Source organism: Eleutherodactylus coqui, chromosome 5 (assembly GCF_035609145.1).
Source record: "Eleutherodactylus coqui strain aEleCoq1 chromosome 5, aEleCoq1.hap1, whole genome shotgun sequence".
Classification (NCBI taxonomy): Eukaryota; Metazoa; Chordata; class Amphibia; order Anura; family Eleutherodactylidae; genus Eleutherodactylus; species Eleutherodactylus coqui.
Window position 1 is genome coordinate 178,912,567 of NC_089841.1, and position 22,815 is coordinate 178,935,381.

A 22,815-nucleotide genomic window follows, 5' to 3' on the forward strand; every position below is an offset into this window, starting at 1 on the left:
ATCTCTTTGCTAATGAGCTGGGACACAATATGAAGCCATACCCAGCCATACAGGTGCAGATCCTCAAGAGTTGTAAACACAAGTAAAGTTCTAAAGTCTTTAAAAACTTTCTAGTGCATTTGCTGTGTCCATGTAGAAACTGCCAACACTCATCTTCTGACTAGATATCCCATGTCCATTAAAGGGGTGGTCTCGCGAAACCAAGTGGGGTTATACACTTCCGTATGGCCATATTAATGCACTTTGTAATATACATCGTGCATTAAATATGAGCCATACAGAAGTTATTCCACTTACCTGCTCCGTTGCTAGCGTCCTCGTCTCCATGGTTCCGTCTAAATTCGCTGGCAGCTTGCTTTTTTAGACGCGCTTGCGCAGTCCGGTCTTCTCCATTCAGCACGAGCCGCTTCAGTGTGCTCCCCGCTACAGCTCTTCTGCGCATGCGCAGACGAGCTGTCACTGCTCGGGAGCGCGCTGAAGCGGCCATTCTGCACCATCCTCTGTTAGAGGAAGGTGCAGAAACTGGAGCTGCCCAGCGGAGAAGACCAGCCCAGCCCAGCCGCCCCGAGAAGCCTCCCAGGTAAGTGATGGGTCGGGGGGGGCTGCCGCTGCGCCGGGCTGCGCCGGGCTGCGCCGGGGGGGGCTGCCGCTGCGCCGGGGGAGCTAGCGCTAGGCCGGGGGGGGCTGTCGCTGCGATGGGGGGGGCTGTCGCTAGGCCGGGGGGGCTGTCGCTGCGCCGGGGGAGCTAGCGCTAGGCCGGGGGGGCTGTCGCTGGGCCGGGGGGGCTGTCGCTAGGCCGGGGGGGCTAGCGCTGGTCCGGGGGGGCTGTCGCTGGGCCGGGGGGGCTGTCGCTAGGCCGGGGGAGCTGTCGCTAGGCCGGGGGAGCTAGCGCTAGGCCGGGGGAGCTAGCGCTAGGCCGGGGGGGCTGTCGCTGGGCCGGGGGGGCTGTCGCTGGGCCGGGGGGGCTGTCGCTGGGCCGGGGGAGCTGTCGCTAGGCCGGGGGAGCTAGCGCTAGGCCGGGGGGGCTGTCGCTAGGCCGGGGGAGCTAGCGCTGGTCCGGGGGGGCTGTCGCTAGGCCGGGGGAGCTAGCGCTAGGCCGGGGGGGCTGTCGCTGCGCCGGGGGAGCTAGCGCTGGGGAGCCGGGGGCTAGCGCCGGTTACCTGCTGTCTGGTCGGCGGCTGCGATGCGTCCGGTTGCCATGGAGACACAGCTGGCAGCGTCTCGGGAGCGCGCACGTCGGGCTGCAGCGAGCGACGGGGAAAGAGCCGGCGGCCATCTTGAGGAAACTTTTATAACTTGCTGAAACGCTGGAACGGTAAGTACGAACCAGCTAGAAATGTCATTTACAGGGGGGCTTAGTAATGTGTGTTTAATGGGGGGGACTGGGCAAAAAAAAAAATTAACTGCTTCCTCGAGACATCTCCTTTAATGATACTCACATATCCCAGTGTATTATTAGATAGCATGTGCCTCGAGAACCCTAAAGGCTGGGAAGCCCTTACAAGGAGTCAGGCGTGGCAGGACAGCCTGATAATATGTACCTTTCATGTTTCTCAAACATTGTGTTGTATCGTCTTCTCTGCTGACATGCCATAGCAATTAATGACACATTTGTTGTGTGTTCAAATATACCGACAAGGTCGTGTCCTCCTGTTGACTCACAAAGTAATGCATATAAACACATGTTACATTGAACATGGAGTCGGATCTGCAGGAAGGAGGTTGTAGAGCAGGAGGAGCTCAGCAGGTTGATACATAGTTTAGTTTAAAGAGAAGCAGTATAGGGGCTCCTGCACACAGCAGAGCCGGATTCCGCATGCGGATTCCGGGCCCTGGGAGCAGCAGCGTACACGCGTACCTTGTCACGTTTGTTTTCTTATCTGTACTACGGAAGGTTCGCACGGCGAGCCTTCGGACATGCACGGCACAGATTTATTTTTTAAGCGGATTGGATGGCTTCCATCGACCTCAACGGAAGTCATCCGTGTGAAATTTTGAAGAAAAATTGAGTGTGTTCCGTTTTTTTTTCCCTACGCCTGCGGAAACTGCAATTGGTTTCTGCAAATGTGCAAGAAGAATGGATTTTTTTTCCCCCCATAGCATGCTATGGGTGAAAGAGGTATGGAGGGGAGCTTCTACCGCTTAAAACATATTCTTTATTGATTAAAAAGCATACAGCTCACAAGTATACGCTGAACGCGTTTCGGCTACAGTAGCCTTTGTCAACGGCAAGTTTGGACCCTTGCCGATGGCTATCTGAGGACGGAGCTCCCGCTGGATTCTACCCTCTCCCTCATACTTTGGAGGCATTGCTGGTGAGCTGAGCCCATACTTTCTTTTTTCCTTGCTCATTCATGCTATGAGCTGTATTTGCGGCTGATTCCGGAGCCCTAACTTGTAGCTTATTAATTTTAATCCCTGCTCATTGAGCAGTTAGGAGTCCAGTGGGCGGTCTCTGCATTGGTTAACAGCCCTCCTTGCATACAGAGATAACTGTCAATCACTGATAGGACCACCCACTGGACTCTTAACTGCTAAAAGAGCAGGGATTAAAGTGAATAAATTAATAAATCTCTTCTCACAAAACTAGATATCAGTCTTATTAGCTCCTGCTGCCCTTTATCAAGCTGCCTGTGAATCTGACACCATGTTCAATATAACAAGTTTCAGCATTGGCTTGTTTAAGGACCATTTAGACACAATGATTATCACTCAAAAGTCACTCAAAAGGCATCTTTTGAGTGACAACTGTTGCGATTAAATTCACGGCCATCGTGCTCTGTTCATTTATCGGTGATTTCAGGCAAGCTAGAAATCACCGATGACTCTTTATCAGCGCCACACGTTGATTTTCTCAGCGGGCAGTGCTTATAGCATTCTTTTAGCTGGCATCCCGCTGGCAGTTCTCAGCAGGACACTGGCTGAAAACTCTGAGAGCATATAGAAAACAGCTGCTTTGCTCTTGCAGCGATCACGGTGGTATCCCGCTCCGCCTGCATTAACTCTTAAGTAGCTAATTAGCTACTTAAGAGTTATGCAAAGATGATCGTTTAAAACTGTCACTCAAACGGTCATTTGACCGATTATCTGTCAGTGTAAATGGGCCTTTAATGAAAAACCAGGAACTTGGATGTATGCTTTCAGGTAAAAATAAATGGTAGGCAATAGTTTTTCGAAATCTTTCCCACCAAATTTACACACCTATTATGTATCTTAATGCAGTAGTTAGATATCCCTGATTACATGCACCCCGGAGACTGTCTTCAGCACATTCTTTCTGTGCAGTCTGGAGTTGCTCCTTTCCATTTAACTCGCTCTATTTCCAATCTTTGTTGTTAAAAGCAAAAACCTCTTGCAAAGTGGACGGCTGTTGTAGTGTTCAGTGGATAACGAATTAAGTCACCTGTGTAAAGTACCGTATATATTCCTTGATCTTGCTATGCCTGGAATTTCCATTACGTGCTGTTGTGGATACTTGATTGTGTAGTGCTGTTCAAGAAGCAGCCATTCATATGGATACTGGATGATTTAGAAACCTCTTGGGTAAAGGCTTTTGTAGGCGAAACAATTATCATTCAAAAAAGTGTTCAAACAAGGAAAAGTGAACAATAATTGTTCAGTCTAAACGCTCGCCGACAATTGAACGACAATGGTTATCTTTTCATTTGCCGTTCATTTTATGCAGGACTAAAAATCATTGTTGGCTCGTTCACAAGCCAACGATGTGTCTGCCTGTAGAAACGAGCTCACTTTGATGTCATTCGTTTGTTTAAACGATAATCTTTCGGTGTAAGAGGACCCTAAGGGCCCTTTTACACGCAACGATTATTGTTTGAACGACTGAACAAATTACTTTTTTACATAAAATGCTGAACATTTACAGATAATCGGCTGAAGTAAACACTGTATATGTTGTTTGCTCAGGTGGGCATGTGTTTATGGGAGGAATCTCTGGCAGGCAGGTTTTTAATTAGTGTGAAGAAAATCCGCTGTCTGCTGCCGGCATGAGTGAACAAGTAATCCTTGTGTTTTAGCACAGCAAACAATCACCCCTCCTGTCAAGTCTTTCAAAGACTGAACGAATGCAATTTGAATGAAACGCAAAGGGAACTACATAACAACTGTTTTTATGCAGGCTGAAACTCAGCGACAAGTGAATGAATAGTTCACGACGGCCATGTGTTTACACGTAACGATTATTGCTCACTTTCACTCGTTTGAACGAATTTTGAGTGATAATCATTGTGTGTAAATGGGCCTTAACAATGACCCTTTGTTAGCAACACTTAAGGCTCATTTAGACACAATGATTATCACTCAAATGATGTCTTTTGAGCGATAATCGTTGTGTCATTTACAGCGCAAGATGATCGCTCAAACGTTGAGCGATCATCTTGTGCTGCGGAGGATGTACAAGACAAGCGGGGGGGGCGCTTGTTCTCTGCATCCAGCTGTTCCCCGCTGGGAGTGCCCAGCTGTCATACAGCAGAGCGCTCTGCGCTTAGGATGCAGAGAACAAGCGGGGTATGGAGAACACAGCTGGAGCGCTGTGTTCTTCATACCCAGCCTGTCATCGGGGAGCAGGATACAGCTGAAACAATAGTATCAGCTGTATCCCGCTGTGAATTCCTGATAAGACTCATCGTTGTCTTTCAGCATGCTGAAAGACAACGATGAGCGACGGCTTAACAAAAACTGCGGTTAGACACAACCTGATTAGTTGAACTGCAAAATACAGCAAGCTATATGTCATTAAAAAGACCTTGACATTCATCAAATATCCCATTTCCTAAAACCTTAAGGCTGGGTCCACACATGGCTGATTTTCAGAGGAATGTCCGCAGCGGGTAATCCACTGCAGATCAGCCGCGGAAAGCTTCACACCATTTGGTGCAGGTTTTGAAGCGGGTTTTATCGCAAATTCCTGTGCAGAATTCACCCCCTCATTGAGAGGAAGCTAATTCCGCAGAGGAGGCGACGATACAATTGACATTCTGTGGAATTAAATTCTGCACCACAAGTCACTTTCCGCATGTGTTTTGTGCAGGTTATTTCTGCAGCTAGTGGGTGACATTTTCAAAATCTCATCCACTTTGCTGCTTTTGGAAATTCCGTGGCAAATTCTAAAAAGCACAAAAGCCATCTATTGGAACAGAAAGTAAACAATCCAAAATCTCCTGATTACTTATAAATAGAGATGAGCGAGCGTACCCGCTAAGGACAGATACTCGAGCGAGTACCTGCCTGCTCGCCCGCAAAGACTCAGGTGCCAGCGGGGGTGAGCGCTGTGTTGTGGGAGTGAACAGGAGTAAGCGGAGGGGAGCGAGAGATCTGCCCCCTGTTCCCCCTGCTTTCCCCCGCCTACGAATCTTAGAGAATCAAAATTCTGAACTTAAAGGGGTTGTCCCGCGGCAGCAAGTGGGTCTATACACTTCTGTATGGCCATAATAATGCACTTTGTAATATACATTGTGCATTAATTATGAGCCATACAGAAGTTATAAAAAGTTTTATACTTACCTGCTCCGTTGCTGGCGTCCTCGTCTCCATGGTGCCGACTAATTTTCGCCCTCCGATGGCCAAATTAGCCGCGCTTGCGCAGTCCGGGTCTTCTCCTGTCTTCTATGGAGCCGCTCGTGCAGAATGCAGGCTCCGTGTAGCTCCGCCCCGTCACGTGCCGATTCCAGCCAATCAGGAGGCTGGAATCGGCAATGGACCGCACAGAAGAGCTGCGGTCCACGGAGACAGAGGATCCCGGCGGCCATCTTCAGCGGTAAGTATTGAAGTCACCGGAGCGCGGGGATTAAGGTAAGCGCTCCGGTAAGCTTTCTTTACCTCCCTGCATCGGGGTTGTCTCGTGCCGACCGGGGGGGGGGTTGAAAAAAAAAAAAACCCGTTTCGGCGCGGGACAACCCCTTTAACCCTATGGAGATGCGTGGCATGACCTGAAGACGGCTGTGCATGCAAGGTATTGCAGATTGATGCACGGAAACAAATTTGCCATGAGCAAAAATCCAAAATTCTTTTTCAACATTATGCCAACCACATATACATCTACAGAAAACGTTTGGAGGTGACCGCTGCTAAAGGGGATCTGCAAGTTATTACATTAAGAATCTCACTTACTTTTTCTTCCTGCACTGTGGGTATTTACTTGGTGTGCTTAATAGGAGGGATCGTTCACATTCGCTTTTCTAGCTTTCATTTTTCTGCACAGTTAAGTAGTAATTGAATGGAATTGTCATGTATCAGAACAGAACATCGTCGAGCGGACCCAATTAACTATAATGGGGTCCGCTCATTTTCCAGCTAAACTTACAGCACTTTACAGGATGAAGTGGAGCAGAAAGCTGCGATATTTCGTCGTGTTCTTAAACAGAATTCAGGAACAGACATTCCAAAAAGAACCACTGCTGCTGATGTGAACAAACCCTGAGACCCCTCTTAGACGAGCCAGTTCTTGTTTGACTGCTAGTAACATTACAGCTAACTCGTTTGCACTCGTTCAGTCTGTAGATCATCATTGAGAATCGTTCGCTTTTCGTTCAGTGTTTTACACGGTTTTAGTGTTTGAGGCCTCCTTCACACGACTAGATGCGTTTATGCGTTCGCCCGTACGTACTATATAATCACAACTCTCCATCAGAAGTCGCGTATTTAAAGCCGTCCACACGAGCGTATGCGTGATACGTTCGTGTGTAAGGATTATATATTCGCATCAAATAAAATGAAAGGAGCAGAGAGCAAAAAGTAGGTGGATATGTCTTTGCTAGCCGATCGATCGGTTTATTTGGGGGATTAAAATGCCCGGTCAGTCGCTTGTGTGTAACACCATTCTCGTTGAATAGAGAGGCAATTAAATGCCTAATTAGGGCCAGCTGTCTTCTTTTCCCAGCATTGTATGCAAGGAAACTCGCTCCTCCCTGTTTTTTAGCTTCCATAGAAGTCCATACGAGCTTGCTGTGTATTTCGGCAAAAGATAGGGCAACACCTATCTTTTCACACTCTATATAAAGAAGGCAACCGAAAACGGTCTCGTATGTTCTATTTTTCCAGTTGCAATTTTTTTTTATGCGTCAAAGAATCGTTTGCGTTATATGGGTGATTTTTTCTTTTCTAGTAAAAAGCACAGATCGTAAGCCAAGACGTCTTCCCTGCTGTGCACAGCACTATTTCAGAGTAAACTCTGAGACTTGATTCTCCGGATGTTCTGAAATGCGTTTTGCTACGGTTTGCTTTTGCACATCTACTACATTCAATGCACCATTTGTTTTTATGATTTGTTACCGAATTACCAGTGAAGATTGGTTTAAAATCAGTCAGAAGCATAAAACTATTTCTCAGGATTGTTAAACTGAGTAAATTGGCAATTAAGCACTTTAGTTTATCATGTCGCCGCTCGAGTTCCGCTTTATATGACTAAACAAAGTCATTATATGGTGTTACTCAACTGAATGTCCTCAAAGAATATACATGGGTGTACCAACATAATTATATGGGCCGCTTCACACACTTTGATGTTCTTTTTGTCAAGCAAGGAGTGGATCCCAAAAAGGGAAATGTACAAATAAAAGAATTATATTTCTCTTCCTTTTTTTAATATTCCAACTGCATTGTGTGGGTACTTTGACACGGGCCAACAGTCACTCAAGTAATCGCTCAACAAACAATCCCTGGTAGTTGTCCGCATATGCAAACCCAAGACTCAACATAGCAACTGAGGGAGAATCGATCACTTGTAGGCCTCCCTAGGTTTTCAGCTCACCTAAAAACTGAGCGACTGACGGTCCGTGTAAACAGGCACTCATTTATCTAGGAAAGACTGCCTGTTTACTCTGAATGGAGGCGGTCGGTCGGAGCGATCTCCAGTGCACTCTGTCTCCATTTACTGAGCAATCATTGCTCTTGTATGAAAACACAGGAGCAATAATCGCTGGAATGACTGTTGGGTGCTTATGTGTCCAACAGTCATCCCATGTAAAAGTACCCTTACGTACTTTGGATTTTAAAGGGACCCTGTCACCTTAAACATGCTGACTGAGCTGCAGGCATGATGTTATAGAGAAGGTGGTCCTGAGCTGATTGATATATAGTTTTGTGGGAAAAGTTTCAGTAGAACTTATAATGCAGTTGTTAAAATTCCTGTTCATTGTGAACTTAGGAGTCCAGTGGGCGGTCCTACACTGTGACTGACAGCCTTGTATAAGTGTGCAGAGAGATAGCTGGTAATCACTGGTTAGACCGTCCACTGGACTCCTGAGTAATAAATTGCTCGTTTATACAGAGTATTTTCCCATAATTCTGTATATCGATCTGCTCAGCTTCTCCTGCTCTATAGCACTCTGCCCATAGCTCAGGTTCCCTTTTCAAATAGCTCCCCTGAGAGCTGCTACAAAGATGGCGTCACTCCGCACTACTTCAGCTTGTCCCACTCATCACATTATTCCTTGTGTCTATGGACTGCAATTTCCAATTTTTCAATCTGTATTTCAAAATGTCAGAATTTTTAGGAATCAGTTCAATAATTTGAAATAGTTCGTATGCTGCGGTATAGCACTCGCCCGTGTCAAAAGGCATCTCATGAGAACCTCAAGAGATCTGCAAGCCTCACTGAATCCAAACCTGAGGGTATGATTACATGAAGTAGATTTGCACGGATACCGTACACCCAGAATGTTGGGTGGAGACCTAATGACAGACAGTATCTGCCCAGTTAATGCCCCCAAGCTCCTGATTGGTTAGGGTGGTGTCTTGCCATGGCTGCAGTGTTACGATTAGGGCTGGAGAGTTAGGGTTAGGATTAGGCTGGAGGCGTAGGGTTAGGGTTAGGATAAGGTTTAGAACTAGGGTCTGTTCCACTTAGCACCCCGCTGTCAGTGTCCCCGCTAAGGCGATGGATCTGCTGCGAGGCTTCAGCTGTGCCTGTGCTCGTGGTTTCCCGCTGTAACTCCCCGGCGGCTCTGGACTAACAGCATGGCCGGTGGTCTCTAATCATTGCTCGGCTATGACAGGAGCCGGCCACCTGTGATCTCAGGTCCCGCTGCCCTGTGAGCTCTGTGCTCAACAGCAAGCTGTGCTGACCTTCACCCGGTGAGTGTCCCCGGCGGCCTCAGCACTCTGTTCCCTGCCACAGCCCCTCAAATGCATAGCATTGAGGACAGGACTGTCCCTGGCGGCCTCGGCACTGTGGTTCCGCCAGCGCTCTCACTCTGCACCACGGCTGCCTCCCAATGCATGGGACTGAGGAACGACATGCCAGGGGCCCGAGATAGCAGCGCACATAGTGAGGAGTTGGCAGCACTCAACGCACGGCGCAGGGTAGTAGGACACGCTGGCAGCGCAGCTGCATGAAAGGCCATTGGGTAAGTGAGAAGTTCCTGCAGCCAATCACGAACTGGGCGTGTCACCTGGCTGTCAAGCAGCCTAACCCTTGTCTCCACCCATCATTCTGGTGGAGACAAGATACAGCAGTACCGATTTCGTTTCATCATGATTTTTCGGACGTAATTTTTACACCCGCAAAACGTGACAATATCACAGTCATGTGTTTAAGCCATAAAACTCCTATTGCGTCTCACAAAACAACTCTTCAATCACTGATAAATGATCATCGGTTGGAGTTTCCCCTCCTCAATGGGTGCAGCTGTGTGCCAGGCAGGCAGATGTACTGTAAATGCCATTACTGAAGCTGATACATTTTTAAGTGTGTGCAGTCAATTAATCAGTAGTTTTATCATTGTTCAGGTATGATAAGTATGTGGTTCCTCCAACTTCTCTGATATTGCAGTTTGCTTATAGTTTGGGCATGCGTAACAGTAGGTGCCAGTTAGACAGCGGGTGCTGCATTTATTTATCTCAACAGTTATCAGTGGAATCAGAAATTACAGTAAAAAGTGAGGAAGTGGCCACATGACCGAACCTTATCTTGTGGCTCCTTTCACCCAGTGACAGTATTTGGTTGTGATGCAATGTGTGAATGATAGGGGCTTCCTCCTCGGCTTCACATGACTCTGTTGCAGGAAGATGCTTGTTCTAGTCCTACTACAGGAAGAAAGTCATGCAGAAAGTAAAGCGGGCGGCTGTGACAGTGGGGGCTGAAATGTGCACTCAGAATGCAGAAGGATATCTTAGAATATAATCTACTATTTAATTTAATATTTTGTTCATTTGAACACCTAGGATGCCCCTGTCTACTGCACCATGGCCTATGACTTCCACATCTTTAAGTCAAGAAGATGTCCCCTTACCACTGCACTGGGGCCTTACAACTTTAAACAGATATGGGAACTATACTGCCGAGGGAGCTCACGTGAGTATAAATCTCTTAAGTAGTGAAGACTGTGGCAGGTTTACTAATCCTGTCTAATAGTTAGTGTAAAGTTAAACTAAGCAGTCTTAAAATGTGCCTGATTTATTACAGTGACTCATGCTCAATGATACATCTGGTGCATCCTTAGAAACTTATGTCTAAGGGTCCGGTTTTACCAAATAATATATTTTTTGAATGGGTGAATGATGTCAGAGTTCACTTGGTAAGCCTGTTTATACATTGTTGGCTCATTCAAACGAGAAATCCTTCAGTCGTTAACATTCGCTGTATAAGTAAATGAGAAGGACTGTGTGATCAGTGTTTAAACCGAACGATTAGTGAACGAGCCAATGATGATTTTTATGCCTGCATAAAATGAAGGATGAACAAAAAGTGAACAATTTATCGTTGGCTGCATTATTATCATTCATTTTCACTGATTTGAACAATTTTTTTGAATAATATAATCGTTCCGTGTAAAAGGGCTTTAACTTTATATCACCTATAAGTCCGGCACCTTTTGATTCTGAAATCTGGTATGCATCAAAATTGGGTAAAAAGGAAAAAGTTTGGCACAGTGTTAGCCAGTAGAGCAAAATGTGATTGTTCTCAGTAACAGAAACCAAGTAATCTTGTAGATATGATACATTTTAATGGCTAACAAAAATACATGATGTTATAGCGAGTTTTCAAACCTACGTGGCCTGAGGAAGAACCTCAAGTAGGTTTGAAAGCTCGCTATAACATCATGTTTTTTTGTTAGCCATTAAAAGGTATCATATCTACAAGATGACTTGGTTTCTTTTGCTGAGAACAATCACAAAATTGGGTACATTACCTGCTTCCACTAGGGTTCTTAGGTGGGGTAGTAACTTGCACATTAATAATTGACATCAGAGCTAGGTGAAGTGATCAATTGGACAAGGCCATAGTAGTGTAGGCCAAAAAATGAAACCCACCAATTTATATTACACAGGTCACGTGTCACCAAGCTAAGGGGAAAACTCGTATGTATGTGTGAGTCAGCGTATGTAAAATTGTTTGGAAATTTTCATGTAAACTGTCATTTAGGCGGTCCCAGAGGGTGCCAAATCCGAATTTCACTGTATATGTAAAATATCATAACAGTAGTTCGTGTCTTGCTTTACTTATTTTTGAAGGGGTTCTACCAAGAACAACTTTTATCACCAGGATAAAAAACTGATTGGTGGAGGTCTCACTGCTGAGACAATCCCGAGAACGGGTGTCCCATGCCCCCTTTCTTTTGTCAATGTGGGCTTGCTGCACCCAACCACATTGACATCAGACTGAATGGAGTGATGGCTGCGTGTGTGCAAATGTAAGTTGAGGATGGGCACCACAAAGTACACGGGGTGCAGAACGAAGATGTGAACCAAATCACAATACTACTCACACAAAAGGATCCATATCAAGAAAAATACTTCTCACACCCAAAATCACATACAAAAAAATCTTTATTAGACCGGGAATAAATATACAGACAGATAACCATACTTAAAGACTAAAAACTTTTAAAATTTAGTATAAGAGCAACCAAGCCAAGGTTTAGCACATTAGCAAAACCTCCTCCCACAGATGGAATATCGTTGGCATAACAAATGACGAATAACATACTCCCACCGGTAACGGATCATTAATGCAGTAAATGAAGCCGTCTTTTGAGTGAGAATCGTTGGCTCTAAACGCGTGGTCATCGTGCAGTTTTCGTTAACAATTCGCTCATTTGCTCAGGCTGAAAGACAACCATGACTCTTATCAGGACTACTCACTGAGTTCTCAGCGGGATACCGCTGATACTATTGTTTCATCTGGTATCCCTCTGGGAGACTACAACAGAAGTATGCAGAAGACAGCACTCCAGCTGTCTTCTGTATACCCCGCTCGGAGCGCCCAGCTGTATACCAGCTGAGTGCTCCATGAACACAGCAGGAGTATGCAGAAGACAGGGATGCAGCTGTGTTCTGCATACCCCACTCGGAGTAGCAGTATACAAAAAAAAACAAAAACTGAAGTCAAATATCTAAGCCCGAGCAGGGCATCTGACCTGGGTGCAATCAGAAGAAAAGGGACAGCGGGGCACTAGCACGCACACAAAGAAGTATGAACATTGAATACCACCATCACTAACCGTTCTACATTCGATTCACAACATCTGGACGTTGCTGTTGCCAACCAAGCCTGGTGGCGGCACACAGACCTCCTCTGACATTATACAGAATAGCTAATTGCTGCTAATTGGCGCTCTCCTTCTCAGGTCTGGTCGGCTGCTAGACTCAAGTAAAGTCATTTACTGTGTAGTGAATACAAAGTAACATAGTCAGTGATGGTAGTGAAGGTAAACTATTTGTGTGTGGGCTGACACTCCTCTCTTCCATTCTTATTGTAATGTGATGACTTCTGCTGTATGACTGGGCTGCTTACTGTGAGGCTAGCAATGAGTGAGTATGACTGGTTCCACTTATTTCGGTTTCTCTGCTTTCAGGACAGGAGCTCCTGCTCCACTTGAGTCCCAGATGTGGAGAGCCATAACTGCATGTTGGGCAAGACAATTGCAGAAGCAACAGTTTGACATCCACCAAGTATTGTGCATGGGACCTATTAGAGTAGCACCCATGGATAATACCTGCTGTGCGTTGGACGATTGGCTCTACAACTGGCCCACCCAACGTGCAGTTACAGCTCTCCAGTTCAATTCCTTTTTAATGTTGTTCATTTCTCCCAAAGAACATAAAAATTGATCAAAAAGTCATATGTACATCCCAAAATGTTACCAATGAAATCCACAAAACAAAACCTTTAAAAATTACAATTTCCCTTTGTCCCCAGTCAGTCTGATCTGTCGCTTAGTGACATTGCGCATAAACAGCGCACATACAAAATATAATTGCGTATGCATGGCGTTTATTATGCGCCCATAGAGGCACAGTGTCTTATTTTCAGGGGGTAGGGGGCTTATACTCACCTGGTCTGCAGCGTCCAGGTCCTCGCGCTGGTCTCAAGCACTGCGGCAGGTTGCCGTGTCAGCCTGACCGAGGATTCTCTTCCTTCTGCTAACAGGGTTTTGAATTACCTCGCCTCCGGCAAGCGAGTGCTGTGATTGGATCGAGCACCAGCCAATCAGAGCTGGTGCTCAATCCAACCAATCACAAGCCATTCAGTGATGTCATTCAACCTGCCGCAGCGCGAGGACCCTAACACTGGCGGCTAGGTGAGTTTGTTTTTTTTTTTCAAGTAGTGTAGCTAGGGCTTATTTTTGGGGGAGGGCTTATATTTCAAGCCTCCCTCGAAAATCTGGGTAGAGTTTATTATCATACAGTGATTGGCAAACTATGAACAATGATTTTTATGCCTGCATAAAAAGGATGACAAATGATAAGCAAAATAATTATCGTTCCTCATTCAATCTTTGGCCGTGTCTACACTAAACTATTTGTTTATTGGTTATTTGAACTAGAATTGTTCTGTGTAAAAGGGCCCTTAAGGACATCCATATGGTGTTATGTTGCTCTGGGCTGTACAGGAAACACAAGGGCCTATAATCAAATGAACAGTATTGCATAGGATGTATAGGTAATAAATAAGGCAGAAAGATAAGGAATAGCTCCGTTCAAAAGTCCTTATTGACATTCCTTAAAAAAAAAGGACTTTTGAACTGAGACTTTCCTCAACTTGCATCAGCGGGTTATTATCTATACATTTCCTGTTGTGTTCATTATTGTTTATCAGAGTAAGCGAAACTACAGACAATGCTAGGTAGGGGTGGTGGACAGGTAATTAAACATACCTGTGTGTCTACTTTTATCCTCAACATGCGCCTTTCCATCAAGTGTCCCGAAGGTGGTCCTTCTCCCACAAGTGCTTTTGGGTGAGCTTCTCCACAGCCTCTCACTTCTCTGATCTGATTGACAACTCATCATTAAACTAGTACGCCGTTACAGCTATCGGACTGGAGGAAACTTATTGAAGATCGTGGACTTTTTCCAATAGGACACTTGGTATAAGAATTGCACCTAAGTCCACAATTTGTAATATTTTCCTCCAATCTAATTACTACACCCGGTTCCACACGGTTGGTGATTAGGCAGCACTTTATTCTGTCTTTAGATGAAAGATTAATTCCTCTATCCACAATGTCAATAGAAGTTGCTCCACTCCACTCTCTCTTTCTTGGGTTACAGCTATCCATCAGAGCAGAGGGGAGGGGCACTATATGGAAAAGGCCTACCTTCTGGACACTTGGTGGCAGTGGCCTCTTTTTAATGCTTTCAGTACTTTTACATTATCAAAACTCCTGATAGACTCCCTTTCAAATCTAGTAGATTTATAACAAAGACATACAACTTCTACGGTATAGAAAAAAGCAGGAAACGTATAAAAACATCGGAAAGTTAGACAAAGGCTTTCAATACCAAGTTTCGTATTGAAAAAAAATTACTACATTTGCGTAAAAAAAAAAAAATAAAGTGCTAAAGGAAATGGGACTCCTAACAATAGTACGTGGTGTAATAAACCAGCAGATCTATCACCATAAATCATACATTTGCATGTCTGACAGATAGGAGGAAATCATGTGGGTCTTGAGATGTGAACATTCAATAGCTGTTTTTACCACTCTTCCCACTGTGAGTGGACAGTTCAACTCTATGGGAGAAGTTATCAACTGTTTAATGCCAGTTTACTGGCGCACTTCAGGTTTGTGTCAACATTTGGTAGATGAGGAGGGGCCTGCCGCGGCCCCACAGATGTATGCCAGGAGTCAATGTAAATTATAGTGGAAGTCTATGGCAGCAACAATCTGGTGTAGACTTAGGTTTGTGGTGCATGGGCAGCCAGAGATGTGCCTAATTTATTAATAGGGTGCGCCTCTTAATAAATGTGGTGCATCCTCCTCTTCCGCAGCAATATTTACCGTATTAAGACTGGTGGATGAAATGTCATTCTTGATAAATATCCCATTGTGGGTCTGGAAGCATGTGTAGGTGTTAAGAAGCTGAGAAATGACCACCAACAAACATGTATCCCCTGATAACAAGGGGATCGTAGAGTCTCTGCACCATTACCAGCTTCTTTATTTAGTTTTTTAATGGAACCGGTCTAGGACATTTTTTTTCTACAATTCCATCCCAGAAAAAACATATCATAGATTTCGCTTACAGTTTTTATGTGGCAGTAGATAAAAAAACACAGAAAAAAAGTTAATTGGGTATGATGCTTTTGTGAAAAACTTCAGCATGCCCTGAAATGTGTGTTCTTTGTTCACATTGTGCAAATGTGTGTGCTTAGTATGCGCATATGGAAATGGCCTGTGGTTGCCTACTGAGCCTTTGGAATGCGCACATGTACTTTAATTTGCAACACAATACCTTATGTCAGTATCCCACACACACATATGAGATGCGCAATTATGCGCCTGCAATACAGGTGAGTATCCCTCCTGTGAGCCGATTATCACTTGGTTTTAGGCATGTAAAAGACGAATGATAGGTGAACTGATTACACTGGGGAAGACCATTTTTGGTGACTGAGATGTTAGAACTTTTTGGGGTATTTTGGGGTCATAGATTCTGAAAATGACATTCGTTTTTCTCCATCAGGTCTGCTTATCAAGATATGACCTATGTCCATATAAATGTATACATGTACACATATTGTACTATACATGTAATGACTGCCAATCAAAAGCTACAGGTAGAAAGATAAAGCCCAAGAAACCTAAAATACGAATAAAACTATATTTTTGTGATTTCTTGCGATTAGATATTCCTGGACATTCGCCCTGGATGTTTCACCAGTAGTCCGCCATCATATGTGCATCCAATTGTCCGCAGTCCTGTTCTTCCACGGTCCTTATTTCCTGGTGAAATCATTTACCCTGTTCATTACTTAAGGCCTATTTACATTGGACGATTATCGCTAAAACACTGCTAATCGGTGATCGTTTTAGTGATAGTCGGTGCGTGTAAATGTGCGCCCATCGTTTGAGCGATCATTGAGCGATTATCTGCTTGTGTAAATGGACGTTTACATCACCCAGACAATCTGGAAATCCATCCAGAATGACTGCAGGTCCTGCAATCTGATGCTCATGTTACAGGCAAATGTTCAAAACCAGAAGTGAGCTTAGGGCTCATGTCCACGGGGGGATTTGACTTGCGGAAGATCTGCAAATCAAGCCGCTCATAGGATATATGAGGATCCGCAAATCAATTTAAGCATGCAATTTGTTTTGTGGACCTTTTGGTCTGGAAAACAAATCGCAGCATGCCCCATTTCTCTGCGGATCCCGCTGGTCTTTAATGAGTTCCCAGATTTGTGATCCATCGAATTTACCTGCTTTTAGCTTCTCCATGCTCATCGCAAGAGGTTTTCTTCACTTGTAGCCAAAACGCATTCCATTTCTCTTTCAGTGTCTTTTCACATTGTTTCATCAAACTAAGTTTTATGTGCAGTGGTGGCGATATTTATCATATGTACTAATAGTAAGCAAATGCTGGCAGGACAATAAAGTAAATACAACAAATATAGATAATGACATCAGGAATATCTCAAAGACTACAGATCCTAGAACGAAATGGATGGTATTTTCAGAATCAACGGAACAAAAATACTCAGAATATGGTCTAAAATTCCAAGCACCAGCGAAACCTTTTTTTTTGTCGTTCCCCAGAGTTCTTGTTTGTCGTTCCCTCGTTTGCTGTATGTACAATTAATTATTGTTCAGTTTCACAAGATCTAATGATTACCTGACCAATAGACGTTCCGTGTAAAAGGGCCCTAAAGCATGGCTTGACTAAATTATGTTGCAGTTCTTGCTTTTGTAAAGTCTAATGATAAATCTGATAACAAGGGGTAAATTAACTTTTCACTAATTATTGTATATTTTATTATATGCAGTGCCAGGAAGTGGGGAAGTTAAATGCTTCCCTCCGCTGTGAATTTGTCAAGAAAACCTTAGATTGCAATAATACTGATGGATACTTTAGCTACTTGCATGGCGCGTTCTGCAGCTTTCCTCCTCAACTGTTTCCCTTGGCCATCATGCTGTATGTAAGTATATTGTCATAATAAGCTTTTATATGCTTCAACTAGCTAAATATTTGGTTGTTGTTTGGCCACTTGCATGTTCTGTCCACTGGCACGTGGTGGCGGTGTCGTGGAGTAACCCTGTATTCACACAAACTATGGTGCTTAATTAGGAAAAATCCATGGATGAAGACATTTAAGGAAAACTCCCGAAATAACAGTTTGTCCTGATATTTTGTAGCTCAGCATGCTAGCCTAAAAATGTTATCTGCAAAAATGTATTTTCCTGCCACATCTTAACTCTGACTGTGGGACCTTTTACTTCTCACTGCATCTTTATCAGTAATTCTATGGAAGAGCATTGTGGAAACGGTCATACCATGTGAAGTAGAATAACCTCTGATATCCTAACTGTGCAACACATTCTTGGAAATGAAGAAGGTTTTCTTACGCTCATGTGTGCTCAAATCGTGCAGATAGACTTCATCATGCATATAGTAGGACCATTAGTGCTGCTTTGGATGTGAATGTGAAAAAGGATGTGGTGCGGGTCAATATCACCACAAGTCATGTTGCTCAAGTTTCTGTCTTCAGCCTTCTACAGGAGAAAGGAGTCTGATATGCAGCATGTAATGGTGCATGATATATATATATATATATATATATATGGGGTGGCCAAAAATATGGAAACACTGTACGAAATGCATGCCTTAAGTTACATGGGATTATAAATCATAGTTCAATAAGACATGTAGAGACTGTTTTTCAGTGGAGGTAATATGACACACATGCTGCCCGAGCAACAAGGTTGCATTGGTCAGGGATTCGAGTCACTCAGACTCACCCAAAGCAGGGCAAGAGATGAAGAAAACACAAATTTGGTGGAAAGGCTCTCAGCTATCACCATCTACACAAGACGCGCTGGCTGCGTAACCTGAGAAACTCCACAAACGCACACATGGAACACCAAGGGACGATGAACTGCGTACAGGACTCACGGACAGACATAACATAAGGACTGAACTGACGACCTAACACGCACCATACATACCTGCACACATAACCAGATGCAATATCTAAAAAAGTACACGGTATTAGTTCGTGAATTGGCCAAGTCACGTAAGCCCGCGAGCCTGCTTCGCTGTCTCATGGGTCCCTACTCTGACAAGAAAACTTCCACATGAATCCCGTCTGCACGTGGGATGATCGTCCCAATGGGGATGGCCCCACTTTGGAACCTAAGGACCTAGCTTGCCTAAATGTGGTAAACAATCCAGCCGCACAGGACACAGTTTACACCAACACATCCTGCAATGCATCCAAAATGGAATAAACCTCATCATACCACATGTCCGGCACCCTGCGCAGACACGCACCACACATCACTGTTCACATCCAGAGGGACTGTTATTTATATGTAACAGACCTGTGGTGATTGGCTGGCTGGAGAAACTCCACACCCATCCAATTTAATTATACCACACCTGTGAAGGTGTGCTCCTGGAAACTCGTAGAGCAACAGGTCCCAGCGGCACAACCTAACATCAGCCAAGCAGAAAGGGAGAGAGAGAGAGAAAAAATATGAGAATAGAATTGTTTTTAATTCGCATCTTAGAAGTTACTCGCCCTTTCATTCTGCCTCTGTCATGGTATGCCAAACCATTCCCCTCTGCTCCACTCCCTGCTGATGCAGGAAGTGATGTCATTACTTTCATCGCTTACATGACTGCTGCTGCCAACTGTTGGTCCCAGCAGTTAAGTTCAGTGTATGCACACTTGACTGCTGAGGCCAACCATTGGCCAGTGGTCATGTGATTAGTGAGGGGATTGGGTTGGTTGTGCAGGAGCAGAGGCACAGTGGAAGGGTGAGTAATGGTTATTTTAGTCTTTTTATACCAATACTCACCCTGGGGCATTTTTCTTTCTTTAAGTTTCAGAAAACCTTTTTAAGGGCCAAATTCTGGACTATTTTTCTGGGCTAAGTCGAAGACCTAGTATATGAAGAGCATGGTTAATGTTATTACTTTTTATCTCAACAGGCCCTATGGCTTCTCTACCTCTTCATAATTCTTGCAGTGACTGCAGAGAAATTGTAAGTATGGTATTTATGGCATCTCCTACTCCTATAATAACCCATATTGATACACTGCTAACATATACCACAGCACATTGCAATCAGGAAACCAGTGAACCTCCAAGATAATGAAAGGCTGTGAAAAGTCTACAAACAATAAGACAAAAGTAAAGGAGAGATTTTTCAGTTTGGGGTCTGTTTTTTGTAGTGCTCTACCAAAGCCTCCACCGCATTTTTTGCATATCCCCTTATCGGATGCCTTAACCCCTTGAGTGGCGGGTTTCCTACAACCCTGTCAGACCCACCAGGGCAGGTTTTTTAAATGGTCTAATCATTGAATTTCAACTAATTTTGCAGTTGCGTCTCAAGAGCCATAACTTTTTCATTTTTCCATTGACATGGCCATATAAGGGCGTGTTTTTTGCGGGACAAGTTGTGATTTTTTTAAACAGGGGGGAGGAAAAAAAGAAATGGGGAAAAAAGAAAAAAAGGGGCCATGTCATTAAGGGGTTAAATAATGTATAAACTTCCTTCTCTGGGTCATTACGACGCATGGATACCACATGTGTGATTTTATTTTTGATTTTTTACAAAGTAAAGGGAGACAAGCGTTTTTATAATTTTTTTACTTTTTTTTTTTTGTCCCTTTAGGGGACCTCCACAGGGACCCATCAGGACCCCCTGATCACATTCCGGGGGTACGATGGTGACAGCCCTTTACATGCTGCAGTGATAGCCCTTTACATGCTGCAGTCACATAGACTGCAGCATGTAAAGGGTTAACACAGCAGAGATCAGAGGTTTTCTCTGATCTCTGCTCTAAGAGCTGGTACCTAGCTGTCCTCTGACAGCCAAGCACCAGCTCTCCCTGCCACAGAGACCATCGGCTTGCTTCTGACAAGCCGATGGTCTCTATGGCAACCTGTAAACACAGCAGGAGACCTAGAAGCAGGAGGTTGCCGGCATATCGGCAATATCTTCCGCTGGTTTTTCAAAGCCCTTGCTTTGTTCTCTGTGGGTCTGTGCAGGCAGAGTACACTGTCACAGCTTGTGGCATTGTGCTCTGCAGCTCCCATAGTGATACATAGCCCGGAAATCTTCCGGGCTAGATCACTATCGGCAGTGGAGCTCGTCCCGGAAAATTTCCCAGCGTGCCACTTAAGGGGTTAAAGGCCCGTTAGACGAGACGAGTGTCGGGCAAATGATGCCTGACACTCGTCCCCGCACACACTAGCTCCTGTGTACCTGCACGGGAGTTAGTATCGCTGGCTGACAGCGGGGCGGCAGGAGGAGATTTTTCTCTCTTTGCGCTCCCCTGCCCTTCTCCATTGCCTTAACATAGCGGCTGTTCAGTACTGCATGGCTGCTATTTACACTTAACGATAAGCAATCAGCTCATCATCCATTGTTTGTGCAGCATAAATGACGGACGATGAGCAGATCGCTCAGTGTAAATAGCAGCCGTTCAGTACTGAACCGCCGCTATGTTCAGGCAATGGAGGGGGGTGGGGGAGTGAGAAAAGAGAAATCTCCTCCCGCTGTGACATGCGCATAAAATTCGAATGGACAAAAGATAGGACATATGGGTGGCAACGGACGTTGTCACGCAGTCCTTTTTTAACGCACGCAGTGCGATCATTGTTACGCATGAATAAACGCACGTCAAAACGCCCGTGTGACTGAGCTATTAAAAGGAATTAAAAGGAGTCTGTCACTAGATTTATTTTGCTCTATTCAAAGGCAGCATAAAGTCGTGGCAAGCACTATGGGGCACAATTATAAACCCTTTTACGCCAGTTTATAATGTAAAAACATCACTAAATTTTGCGCCAGAGGGAATTTGCACAAAAATGTGCGACTTTGCTTCATTCTGTGCTGCATTTTTAGTCTCCCGTCATGTCTAAACTGACCCAAGTTAGGATAAAAACTATCTCAGTTTTACGTGGGTATTCACACATCTGCCCTGCAACCCCATGAAACAACATGCCCCACTGTGCTATACTGTTTATGTAACTCCCATGGACTTCTATTGGAGTTACAGAATCTGCATAGCACAGGTTTCTGAGCTATTTCCATAAAATCCGCCCACCTCTTGGAGTCTAGATGTGGCAACCAGAATAAAGAGAGCGGCGGGGCCGATGTGGAAATACTCCTTTTAACCTGAAATAAGTTTTAAAGCAGACATTTGCAGAATTTATTCAATTATGTTTTATAACCCTCAATGCATGATGGGTAACCATAGTGCCAACTGTGCACACAGTTAGATTGATGACAAGACAGATATTTTTAACAATTTCTTCTAATTCCCTTAATTGGTCTTTACGATCACTTAAAGAATCATTATAGCAGTTTTAATCTACTGGAATCTTGGTTTAGTACTTGAGCTGATATAAAGGTAATTTATCTTTATATCTTCTATCTTGTCTGTTCAAATACATTCAGAACTGGAGAATAACTAATATTCTAACAGTAGAAACTGTTACGTTAATAATTACAAACCTTTTCAAAAGATTAGAATCGCGCTAATTGATTACTACCTTTATTAAGATGGACAGCAATGAAATTCGAGGTTCAAACTGATGGATACTACCAGGACATATAACATAAGTGTGTGTGTATATGTGTATGTATATACGTGTATATATATGTATATATATATATATATATATTGTGTGTGTGTGTGTGTATATATATATATATATATATATATATATATATATATATATATATATATATACCGGCGTATAAGGCGACGGGGCGTATAAGACGACCCCCCAACTTTCACCTTATACGCCGGTAATACAGTGGAGAAAAAAAAAATCATTACTCACCTCCCCCAGCGTTCTGCGGCGCAGCTGCAGGCTGTCGCTCCCTCCTGGTCCCGGCAGAGCATTGCTTTCTGAATGCGGGGCTTGAAATCCCCGCCTCCAGAAAGCTAATACACACGCCGTCAGCCAGTTACAGCCATTCAATGGCATCATTGAATGGCTGTGATTGGCTAAAACACACGTGGCTTCAGCCAATCACACTATTCAATGACATCATTGAATGGGTGTGATTGCTAACACACGTGCACCTTCAGCCAATCACAGCCATTCAATGATGTCATTAAAAGGCTGTAACTGGCTGACGGCGTGTGTATTAGCTTTCTGAAGGCGGGGATTTCAAGCCCCGCATTCAGAAAGCAATGCTCTGCCGGAGACCAGGAGGGAGCGACAGCCTGCCGGAGCGCGACAGAACGCCGGGGGAGGTGAGTACTGATTTTTTTTTTTGACACTTTTTTTTTTGTATTACCGGCGTATAAGACGACCCCCGACTTCAGAGCAGATTTTTCGGGGTTCAAAAGTCGTCTTATACGCCGGTATATACGGTATATATAATTTATTAG

General features: G+C 44.4%; 1 protein-coding gene across 1 annotated transcript in view; it reads left to right on the forward strand.

Moving 5' to 3' along the window:
• Nucleotides 1–22,815, forward strand: part of SLC8B1 (solute carrier family 8 member B1) — a 45,154-nt gene that overhangs the window by 8,319 nt on the left and 14,020 nt on the right. Inside the window, exons 3-5 of the mRNA XM_066603838.1 lie at nt 10,180–10,309; nt 17,225–17,377; nt 19,393–19,445. Coding sequence (XP_066459935.1) covers nt 10,181–10,309; nt 17,225–17,377; nt 19,393–19,445 — 335 coding nt within the window. The 5' untranslated portion in view covers nt 10,180. The remainder of the gene's footprint in view (nt 1–10,179; nt 10,310–17,224; nt 17,378–19,392; nt 19,446–22,815) is intronic.